Raw genomic sequence first — 12454 nt, forward strand, 5'->3', positions numbered from 1 at the left:
GCAGGCAAAACTAATTTATGATATTAGAATTGAAGATAGTGGTTTCCCTTGAAGGGAGTTGGACTTGAAGAGGGATGGTTGGGTTGCTTCTGAGTTTCTGGTAATGATCAAGGTCTGTCTTGATCTGGATTGGTCACATCATTATATTAACTTTGAAAATTCATCAAGCTAACCAATTATAAGTTGTGTAATTTATTAGGTTAATTTCAGTAAAAACACTTAAAAAATTGTAGAGGCAATTGCTTCTCAGCCTTTTGGCTAATTTCAAGTATAAAAATTGTGGAGGCAGTTATTACAGTGATAAGTAATCAAGAGCAATTAAGCAGCAGTGTCACAAAGTGGACTGGTTCTCATGAATCTTTTTCTGCTTTACAGAGTTTCCTGGGACTCTAATCTAGGAGAAAATAGAAAAAACACAGCAATCTGGCTTCTCAGAAACTTATGCAACTAATTGAAAATAATACCCATTTAAACTATAGAAAGGTTTATAATGACTTTGATCTTTTGGAAGTTTGAGAAGTTATTTTCCAGTACTTCTTTCAGTGAAATTTAATTTTAATTTTCCAGCATGAAGATTATGCTAAATGTTTCCAATGGGGCCTTCTAATGTTCTATGGAAGATGTGAATCTTTACAACAGTTTTCTTCAGCCTTTGATTCTAGTGTACCCTGTTCTTTGCTGAACTTTTTTTCTTTTCAAGTTTTTATTTAAATTCCAGTTAGCTAAGATGTAGTGTAATATTAGTTTCAGGTGTAGAATTTAGTGATTCATCATTTACATACAACAACCAGTGTTCATCACAGGTTCCCTCCTTAATACCCATCACCGTTTAACCTATCCCCCTGCCCACCTCATCGCCAGTAACCCTCAGTTTGTTCTCTATAGTTTGGAGTCTGTTTCTTGGTTTGCCTGTCTGTTTTCCCCTATGTTGATCTGTTTTGTTTCTTAAATTCCACATATGAGGGAAATCATTTGGTGTTTTGTCTTTCTCTGACTGACTTATTTCACTTAGCATAATACTCTCTAGCTCCATCCACATCATTGCAAATGGCAAGATTTCATTCTTTTTATGGCTGAGTAATAATCCATTACACACACACACACACACACACACACATCACATCTTTATCCATTAATCAGTTGATGGACATTTGGGCTCTTTACATAATTTAGCTATTGTAGATAAGGCTGCTATAAAAACAGGGTGCATATATCCCTTTGAATCAGTATTTTTGTATTCTTCAGGTAAATACCTAGTAGTGCAATTGCTGGATCATAGGACAGGTCTATTTTTAACTTTCTGATGAACCTTTCCATGTTCATCAGAGATAGTGGCCTGTAGTACTCTTTTTTAGTAGAGTCTTTGTCTGGTTTTGGAATCAGGGTAATGCTGGCCTTATAGTTTGGAAATTCTTCTTCCTTTTCTGTTTTTTGGAACAGTTTGAAAAGAATTAGCTCTTGTTTAAATATTTGGTAGAATTTCCCTATGAAGCCATCTGGCCTGGGACTTTGGTTTGTTGGGAAATTTTTGATTACTGATTCAGTTTCTTTACTGGTTATCAGTCTGTTTAAATTTTCTATTTCTTCCTGTTTCAGTTTTGGTAGTTTATATGTTTCTAGGAATTAATCCATGTTTTTCTAGGTTGTCCAGTTTGTTGGCATGTAATTTCTCATAATATTCTCTTATAATTGTTTGTATTTCTGTGGTGTTGGTTGTTATTTGTCCTCTCTCATTTGTGATTTTCTTTATTTGGGTCCTTTCTCTTTTCTTTTTGATAAGTCTAGCTAGGGGTTTATCAATTTTATTATTTTTTTCCAAGAACCAATACCTGGTTTCATTGATCTGTTCTTTTTTTTTAAGATTTATTTATTTATTTGAGAGAGAGTACAGAGGGGAGGGGTTCATGGAATGACGAAAGGCTTGATCTGAGGGCTCTGAGATCACGACCTAAGTCAAAACCAAGAGTTGGACGCCCATCTGACTCTGCCACCCGGACACCCCTTCATTTATCTGTTCTACTGTTTTGTTTTGTTTTTTTTAGTTTCTGTATAATTTATTTCTGCTCTAATCTTTATTATTTCCCTTCTTCTGATGGCTTTAGGCTTCATTTGTTCTTTATCTAGCTAGTTTAGGTTTAAGGTTAAGTTGTTTATTTGAGATTTTTCTTCTTGAGGTAGGCTTATATTGCTCTATACTTCCCTCTGAGGACCACTTCTGCTGCATCCCAAAGGTTTTGGATTATTGTGTTTTCATTTTCATTTGTTTCCATGTATTTTTTTATTTCTTCTTTGATTACCTGGTTGACCCATTCATTCTTTAGTAGCACGTTGTTTAACCTCCATGTATTTGTGGCCCTTCCTAATTTTTTCTTGCAGTTCACTTCAAGTTTCATAGTGTTGAGGTCAGAAAATATTCATGTTATGATCTCAATCTTTTTGTACTTGTTGAGCCTGATTTGACCTAGTATGATCTCTTCTGGAGAATGTCCCATGTGCACTCAAAAAGAATATGTATTCTGCTGCTTTGGGATGAAATGATCTGAATATATCTGTTAAGTCCATCTGGTCTGTTGTGTCATTCAAAGCCATTGTTTTCTTTTTGATTTTCTGCTTAGATGGTCTGTCCACTGCAGTTAAGTGGGGTATTAAAGTCTCCTATTATATTATTGTACTATTACCGATGAGTTCCTTTATATTTGTTAGTAATTGTTTTATATATTTGGGGCCCCCATGTTGGGTGCATAAATATTTACAGTTGTTAGATCTTCTTGCTGGCTTGTCCCCTTTATTATTACATAGTACCCTTCTTTGGGTACTGTTGTTATAGTCTTTGTTTTATTTTTTTAAAAGATTTTATTTATTCATTTGAGAGAGAGAGAGAGCACAAGCAGGGGGAGAGGCAGAGGGAGAAACAGACTCCCAGCTGAGCCAGGAGCCCAATGTGGGGCTTGATCCCAGGACCTGGAGATCATGACCGGAGCTGAAGGCAGATGCCCAACCATCTGAGCCACCCAGGTGCCCCTAGTCTTTGTTTTAAAGTCCAGTTTGGGGACACCTGGGTGGCTCAGTTGGTTAAGTGTCTGCCTTCAGCTCAGGTCATGACCCCAGGGTCCTGGATCGAGTCCCACATCGGACTCCTTGCTCAGGAGGAAGCCTTGCTTCTCCCTCTGCCTGCCACTCCCTCTTCTTGTGCTCACTTGCTCTCTCTCTCTCTCTCTCTGACAAATAAATAAAATAAAATAAATAAAGTCCAGTTTGTCTGAGATAAATATTGCCACTCCATTTTTAAAAAATATCCCTGGGGCGCCTGGGTAGCTCAGTCATTAGGCGTCTGCCTTCGGCTCGGGTCATGATCCCAGGGTCCTGGGATCAAGCCCCACATCGGGCTCCCTGCATCACAGGAAGCCTCCTTCTCCTTCTCCCACTCCCCCTGCTTGTGTTCCCTCCTTCACTGTGTCTCTCTCTGTCAAAAAATAAATAAAATCTTTTAAAAAAAAATCCCTCTGTGTGATAAGTGTTTCTCCATCCCCTCACTTTAAATCTGCAGGTGTCTTTAGGTCTAAAATGAGTCTCTTGTAGGCAGCATATAGATGGGACTTGTTTTCTTATCCATTCTGACACCCTATATCTTTTGATTGGAGCATTTAGTACATTTACAGTCACAGTAATTATTGGTAGATATGTATTTAGTGCCATTTTATCCCTTGTTTTGTCATTGTTACTGGCGATTTTCCTTGTTCCTTTCTAGTCTTTGTCATTTTTTTTATCTTTCTTTCCCACTCAAAGAGTGTCCTTTAATATTACTTGCAGGGCTGGTTTAGTGGTCACAAACTCTTCTAGGTTTTGTTTGTCTGGGAAACCTTTATCTCTCCTTCTACTCTGTATGATAGCCTTGCTGGATACAGTATTCTTGGCTGCAGATTTTTCCCATTCTGCATGTTGAATATATTATGGCACTCCCTTCTGGCTTGCCAAGTTTCTGTGGAGAGATCTGCAGCTAACCTTATGGGTCTTCCCTTGTAAGTTAAGAACTTCTTTTGTCTTGCTGTTTTTAGAATTTTTTTCTTTATCACCGTATTTTGCAAATTTAATTACAGTATGTCTTGGTGTTGGTCTGCTTTTGTTGATATTGATGGGAGTTCTCTGTTTCTCCTGGATTTTTATGTCTGTTTCTTTCCCCAGATTAGGGAAGTTCTCAATTATTATTTCTTCGAATAAACTTTCTGCTCCCTTTTCCCTCTCTTCTTCTTCTGGGACTCTTATGATATGAATGGTGTTACATTTGATGGAATCACTGAGCTTCTTAACTGTATTCTCATGATCCATAACTACTCTTTGTCTTTTGTGCAGCTTCATTATTTTCTATTATTCTATCTTCTTTATCACTTATTTGTTGCTTTGCTTATTCCATCCTTGTTGTCATTACATCCAGTTGGTTTTGAATCTTAGTTTTTGCATTTTCCATTTCTAATTGTTTTTTATCTCTTTTATCTCTGCGATAAGGGTCTCCCTGCAGTCTTCCGTGCTCTTCTCAAGCCCAGTGTGTATCCTTATGATTGTTGCTTTAAATTCTCCATCAGGCATGTAACTTATATCTGTCTTGATCACATATCTGGCCATGACCTCTTCTTGTTCTTTCTTTTGAGATGAATTCCTCCATCTTGGCATTTTGTCTATGCCTCTGCCTTCTTCTGTGTGTGCCTATTATGTTTCCTGCTGCTGAGAGTAATGGCTCTGTGAGGAAGAGGTCACTTAATGCTCAGGGCCTGGGCACTCAGGGAGTGTCTCTTGTATATGCTGCATGCATGCTGCTGGTGTGTTTTGGCTGCTTTATTCTTTAGGTCATTTGTCTGCAGAGACATTCCTTGCCTGCAGTGGGCAGTTTTTGGACCTTTGCCAGAGTGTAGGGAGTTTTAAATAGGCAGGCTCTGGTCTGCTTGTTAAATGAGACCCAATGCTACTTCCATTAGAACTGAAGAAGCCTTGCAAAACTTTTTGGTCAGTAGTTGAGGTTCATGCAGAGGTGTTTGCTGGCCTTCTGGGGAAGGGACCTGCTGCACTGGGACTGAGGCACACTTGCCAGAGTAGGGCAGTACCAGCAGAGTGCAGTGGGGGCAAGACTTGGTGTTAGCAGGTTAGGCAGCCAGTGTTGATGCTGTTCTCTTTACTGAAGCTCGTTTATGACGAGGGGCAGGGGAGGGAAATGGCACCAGCCAGCTCCATTTTCCCTGGAGTGCGGTCTCCATGCTTGCTGTTCTGAGGGAAGCACTCCCAGAAGAGCGAATAATTTCCCCTAGTACATACCAGGCATTTTTCTGATTGCTCTTTTCACACTGTCTTCAGGTTGCTTGCCTGCCTGAAGCAATGCAGTGCGCTTTGGACTCTATCCTAGCCAAGTCTGCTGACTATTAAAACTCCAAACTTTAGTGACCTGCTATGGCAGGGACCTGCTCTTGTCTTCTGGGGGAGGGTCTCGCTGTGCTGGGGCTGATGTAGGTTTGACCCAGAAGGGCAGTTGTGCCACAGTGCAGCAATGTGGGATTTGGAGCAGAGCAGGCTAAACAGCCAGCACCCTGGTTAGCCACCCTCAGCAGGTATCTCCGTGCTTGTGCTGAGGGAGAGGGAGAAGGAAATGGCACCTGCTGGCTTGCTCTTCTGTCCCTGGAGAGGCCTCTCTCAGAGTGACACCTCTCACAGATGTGCTCCAAGAAGAGCGAACAGTCTCTCCCTGTGCACGCCAGGGGCAATCTTCAGATCACCCTGTCTGCCCCCCAGGGTTGCTTGCCTGCCTTCTCTCCAGGAGTAGAGCAGTGCCCTCATGGCTCTATCCCAGCCATGCCCATGGACCTCTAAAACTCCAGTCTTTGAGCCCCACTGGTGGAGAAACTCACAAAAATCAGCCCCTCTCATTTTCCTAGCCAGTGGCTTTGGGGAAGTGTTCTCCTTATGCATATCCCTGTGTGCCCCACTGTCCCTCGCCTTTCTCTACAACCAGGGCCCCCTCCCCTCCACAGGACCCAGGATCCATTTCTCCCTAAAACCACATCTCTGCACTTCCTACCTTCCTCAGTGTGGACTCCTCTCCCTATGGTTGTGCAGTTTGTTCTGCCCGTGCTCAGGTTGATTTCTTGGGTATTCAGAATCATTTGATTCTGAATACCCAAGAAATCATTATTTAGCTGTGTTCAAGGGATGAGGCAAGCTGCCATCTTAGCTCCCCACCTCTGCTGAATTTTAACAGACTTTTATGAATTCCTGTGGTGAGCTCCTTGGTGATCCTTATTTTATAGATGGATTTATTCCAGCTGAGAATGTATTGTATGTCCCCAGTTTTTATTTAAAAATTCAGCACTACCTCCATTAGTTATTGGCAAGATTCGAAGATTGGAAGTGATAAAAGTCTCTAAATTTACCTGGAAAAAATTCTCTAAAAATGTAAAGTTAGCTTTTTTAACCCGCAAAACCCCTCATTAGTATATTAATATTAAAAATGCAGGTAGTGAAGATTATAATGGTACAGATTAAGATTTTCATAATTACATTATTTCATATAACTTTCAGCTTGGAACTTGGCTGTGCAATGTGGCAAAGACCCGGTGACAATGAGAGAGTTTTTCATCCTCTCTTACAAGGTAAGTCTCTTCTAGTAAGTATCTCACGAATGGACCACAACAAAGATACGATCACTGTGGCTATTTTCAAGGGCTAAATATAAAGTGGTATTGGCTTTTAATCTAGAAACTTTTAGAATACATGTCTAAACAGGAATGAACTAAGGAGCATTTGTTCCCTGTAGGATACAATGTGCAAATATGAAGCAGTTCTCTCCATACCAAAATATTACAAACAACCATCAGGGAGCCTAAAGTTTTACCATAAGAGACTTATTTCTTTGCTTTTGAAGGAATTCAGTCTCCCAGAGTCCTATACTAAAATATAACTCTCTTTAGGAGAGGAATACTCTAAGTTGTCAACTAATAAAACATTAGGAAGGGTTATAAATCTGTAGGAGTATAGAGTAGGTATCTGGGGAAATGAGGAGGTGAAAAGAATGCTAAGAATCTTGGGCCTACTTTATAATTTTTCTTAGAGCAGGTTCTGTATGTAAGGATTTGGAAGCTTGTTTTGCAATTATAAGCATTTTTAAATAGTCATTAGTCTCCAAGGTAGAGATTAAATGCCAGAAAGGGAAGAATATTAATCAGAGAATAAAAGGAGAGAGGGATTAAGAATGTCTCTCTTACACATTCAGGAGTACACCGTCTGATATGTTGAGATAGATTAAATGTTAAGAGTTTTAGAACTGGAAAGAACTATAGAGATAATCTAGCATAACTTCCTCATTTTATATACTAGTAACCTGAGACCTAGAGAGATAAGGTGTTTTGAAATGCTATTAATTCAGTGACAGTGATGATTATGGTCACTAAACATTTTGGGAGATTAAGAAATAGTCTTTGAAAGTTTAGGTATAATTGCCATTTAAATTAGGTGAAATAAATTAGTTTTAGTTTTGAACATTTGTGATAGCACTAGTAGGGTTCTATGTAAGAATCCCAAGTGGCCTAGAGGTTTATTGTAGTAAAAGCTGGGAGTTTTTTCTAAAGTTAGAGGACAAGGTTTAATGATGAGGTTATGCCTAATAATGCCTGTCAAGATTTGACATTGTCTCTTTCAACCATGACAATATATGTGCTAATTTCAGCTCTATTCAATACAAAGGGGAAATCTATTTGCCAGGGGGAAAATCACTTAGAAATTATAACACAAAGCAAGAAATAAATCACTAGATAGAAATACAGGGCCAAATGACAGTACCTATCACTGGGAAGATAGGAAAATTGCAAAGAAATGAAGCTTTTTATCTCTAGAAATGTTCTTAAAAACAATGGAAAGTAATATAAAATTAAAACCATACATCAGTGTTATAGTCTATATCGTTTTTAAGGTGAGGTGTGTTTTCCCAGCTGAATTTTTTCATTCAGACAGGATGTTGCTGATTTTCATTCTGATTGTTTCTGTTCACCTGGCAGAATTCGCAGTATTCATTGATGTTCTGGTTATTTCTTATCAGCTGTCCCAGTTTTGTCCTTCTGATCAAGTAATTCTGATTGCACAGAAAACATGTTTACTTATGGCAGCTGCAGTTGATCTAGAGCAAGGGAGAAAAGCTCCAACAACTTCTGAACAGGTAATGTGCAACCTTCAAAGAAAACACAAGAAAGAGTTTAGTGTGCTATTTGGTGTGTTTGCCTTCCCCGATGCAGTTCTTTCTGATTTTCTTTAAAGAACCCTTTCATCCTTTCCAGGAGCATCTTGATTTCAAAGGTTTGTAATGGTTCATTCCTTCCTAAGGAAAGGTCACATTTGGCTTAGCCTCATCTTTTAAAAAGATTGAATATCTCTTCTTTGAAAATGCCTCTTCCCATGGACCACTCTTCCCGAATCTGTTTTTAGATAATTCTTCATCATCTCCCTGCAATCATATGTGGCCCATAAGAAATGGTTTTCTCTATTCTTTTTTCCTTTTACACATTCTCTAAGGAAGAATTCATCAACCTCCACAGCTTCGATAGCCATCTGATTACTTACTTGGATTGTTTTTCTTCACTAATTGCATTTGCTTTCTTTGACCCACACTCTTAAATATTTTATCAGTAACTCAGTTTTAACAACAAAAAGACAGTATTCCTACCTTCGCCTGAATTCCACTCTTAGCTTTGTAAACCTTGCCCCTTCTAGAAAATGCCAACATCAACATCTCAGTCTCCCATAGGCCAGAGTATTGGTTTGTCCTTAGTTTTCTACTGTCTTTCTTCCAAGCTAAGAAAATGTTCTCCAAGTTGGACCAGTAGCATTTTTGGTATGATTTTAAAATCTAGTTCTCTCTGCTTTTTCTCTTTTACCTACACAAAGAAAAATTCCCAATTTCCCATACTTGCCAGCTTTTCTTTCCAAATGGTATAAAATCCTTCTTGCTGTTTATTTCCTTCCTTCTGTTAATTGCTTCTTTCATGATTCTTCAGATCTGGAACAAACTGTCACCAGATCTCTGCCAACATATTTCCCTTCCTTTCTGTTCCCTTGTTGACTTCAGCTCAAAAAACATTTGAGTATTAAGTACTCAGCTAGGTACTGGAGATAAAGAAGACAAAATCCTTAACTTTGAGGAGTAAAGGGACCTCTTTTTAGAAACCTTTCCATTTTAAAAGAATATGAGAAAAGAATCTATGTGCCCCAGAACAAAACCAAAAGCAATCATTTTGCTTCTTTTAAAAAGCATGGGTAAATGCAATTTTATTCTCAATAGGGCCTTTTGCTTTATTTAAAAAGAGTAATAGCCTCTAGTTTTTGCATGGTGCTTTTAACCTTTTAGAAGTTTTTCCCTTAGGGGCACCTGGGTGACTCAGTCAGTTGAGCATCTCTTTTTTTTTTTTAATTTTATTATGTTATGTTAGTCACCATACAGTACATCATTAGTTTTTGATGTGGTGATCCACGATCCATTGTTTTCGTATAACACCCAGTGCTCCATGCAGTATGTGCCCTCCTTAATACCCATCACCGGGCTAACCCATCCCCCCCCCCGACTCTTGATTTCAGCTCAGGTCATGATCTCAGGGTTGTGAAATTGAGCCCCACCCCACACTGGGCTCTGCTCAGCGGGGAGTCTGCTTGAGATTCTCTCCCACTCCTTCTCCCTGTGCATCTGCTCCTCCCCTCACTCGCACACGCTCTGTCTCTCTCTAAAATAGAGAAACAAATCTTTTTTTTATAAAGATTTTATTTGTTTAAGAGAGAGCAAGGGAGATCACAGAGGGAGAGGGAGAAGCAGACTCCCCGCCGAGCAGGGACCCCGATGTGGGGCTCCATCCCAGGACCCCGGGATCATGACCTGAGCCCAAGGCAGACACTTCACTGACTGAGCCACCCAGGTGCCCCGAGAAACAAATCTTTTTTAAAAAAGTTTTTCCCTTACATTGGTAGTCCTGACTTTATTAAATTTTGTATCTCAATGAATAGAGATCAAATTGATGTGAGGGAAATTTCACAAACTCTTAAGTACAGTCCTTAATTGTTTTGTTTGTTTCCAACAACTGTTCTTTTTTGTGTGTTCTTTCTCTTGCAAATGTTAATGGTTTCTAAGAACTCTAACCTAGTAACCCTTCTATAATCTTCTTTGCTTTTGAAAGAATGTCTATTTAGGTAATTGAAGATGCATTTCTGCCTTTCACCATCTAAGTCTGGTCCCTGTAAATTAGACCAGGGTGTTCTGTCGGTCTAATGAAGACTTGTTGAATTCTCTTCTATTTATCTGCTCCTTGTTCTCTAAATGCTCATTAATTTGAGTATTTCCAAATACTCGATGATGAAGGAATATAGAGGGAATGTATAGTTTTATCAACATTGTCTCTACTCTCCTGAGTATGAGTTGGGGGGAAGTGAGGGATGCTTTAAAAAAAATATAGCAGTTATAATATGCCATTGTGTATACACACACACACACACACACACACACACACACCACATCTTATCCACCCATCTATCAGGGGACCCTTGGGTTGCTTCTGTATCTTGGCTATTATAAAATAATGCTGCAGTAAACATAAGGATGCATATATCTTTTTGAATTAGTGTTTTTGTTTTCTTTGGTAAATACCCAGTAGTAGAATTACTACATCATATGGTATTTCTTTATTTAATTTTTTTTCAACTCCTTACATGTGTGAACAGGCTTATTTATTTCAGGTGAAAATGAAATCTGTACTTAAGTTCAACCAAAAAGTGAGAACATATTAACTAATGCATGTCGTGTAAGAATCTTACACTGATGTGCTTTCAATTTTCCCTTCCATCTTTTGTACTCTTGTTATTACACATTTTACTTTTACATATGTTATAAACTCTCAATATATTGTTCTTATTTTTGATTAGGCCATCAATTTATTTTAAGAGCTATTAAATAGAAGTAAAATGTTCTTTATATTTATGTACATTTAAGGGCTTCCTTGAATCTTCATTTCTTTTTTTTTTTAATTTTATTTATTTATTCGACAGAGAGAGAGACAGTGAGAGAGGGAACACAAGCAGGGGGAGTGGGAGAGGGAGAGGCCGGCTTCCCGCCGAGCAGGGAGCCCAATGTGGGGCTCGATTCCAGGACCCTGGGATCATGACCTGAGCCGAAGGCAGACGCTTAACGACTGAGCCACCCAGGCGCCCCAAATCTTAATTTCTGTGTTGAGATCCAAATTACTGTTTGATATCCTATTCCTTTTGCCTCAAGAACTTTAACATTTTTTTGCAGTGTTGATCTATTGAATTTCCCCAGTCTTTTTCTGAAAAAGCATTTTTCCTTTATTTTTCAAACAGAGTTTTGCTGTGTGTAGAATTTCGAGCCATCAGTTCTTTTTTTAATTTTAGCACTTTAAAGATGTCACTCCACTGTTGTTGGGCTTGCACAATTGCTGAGGAGTCTGTTAGCCTCATCTTTGTTCTATATATAGATATCTTATTTTTTCCCATTGACTGTCTATAAGATTTTCTCTTTTCTCTTTGTTTTGTAGCAGTTCAAATATAGTATATCTAGGTTAAAATTTAAAAAAAAAATCCTTGCCATTCTCTGAGCGTTTTGCAACTATGGTTTGATGTGTTCCATTAATTTTGAAAAATTCTTTACCACTATTTCTTCATTTATTTTCCTGTCCCGTTTATCTCTCTTTTCCTCTTAGGATTCAAATTACACATATAGTAGACTATATGATATTGTCCCACAGGTCTGGTATGTTGTGTTGTTTCTTTTTTTCTCATTTTTTTCATTGTAAATATTAAATATTTAATATGTAAATATTAAACAACATAGTACTGCACAAGCAAGGCGCCAAATAAGAAATCAAACAGCAAATCAAAATATGTCTCAAAACCTATGGGATACAGCAAAAGTGGATTTTACAGAGAAATTTATGCTATAAATGCTGTATTAAGAAAAACATTCAAATGAACAACTTAACATTACACCACAAGGAACTAGAAAAAGAAGAAACCTAGCTGAAGTTTAGAGGGGAAGGAAATAACAAAGAAAAATCAGAAATTAATAAAATAGAGACCAGAATAAATAAAAACATAACACTGAAAGTAATGACCAGGTTTTCCAAAAATTAAACAAAATTGGCAATGCTTTAACTACATTAACTAAGAAAAAAAAAGATGACTCAAAAATCAAAATGAGAAATGGAAGAGAAAACAATACAGCATATAACCACAGAAATACATTAGGGTGATAACAGATTACTATAAACAATTAATATACTAACAAATTAGATAACTTAGAAAAGTAAAATCAGATAATTCCTAAAAATGTACAAATTACCAAGATTGAATCATGAATCTTGAATCTAAGAAATAGGAAATCTTCTTAGACCAATAACAAGAGTGAATGTTGAATTAGGAATCAAAA

General features: G+C 38.1%; 1 protein-coding gene across 3 annotated transcripts in view; it reads left to right on the forward strand.

The window, feature by feature from the left end:
• Positions 1-12454, forward strand: part of TEX11 (testis expressed 11) — a 295012-nt gene that overhangs the window by 208813 nt on the left and 73745 nt on the right. For all 3 annotated transcript variants that reach the window (XM_027608457.1, XM_027608459.1, XM_027608458.1), the window contains 2 exons: positions 6562-6632; positions 8075-8191. In XM_027608457.1, coding sequence (XP_027464258.1) covers positions 6562-6632; positions 8075-8191 — 188 coding nt within the window. The remainder of the gene's footprint in view (positions 1-6561; positions 6633-8074; positions 8192-12454) is intronic.

Source organism: Zalophus californianus, chromosome X (assembly GCF_009762305.2).
Source record: "Zalophus californianus isolate mZalCal1 chromosome X, mZalCal1.pri.v2, whole genome shotgun sequence".
In the NCBI taxonomy this organism is placed as follows: Eukaryota; Metazoa; Chordata; class Mammalia; order Carnivora; family Otariidae; genus Zalophus; species Zalophus californianus.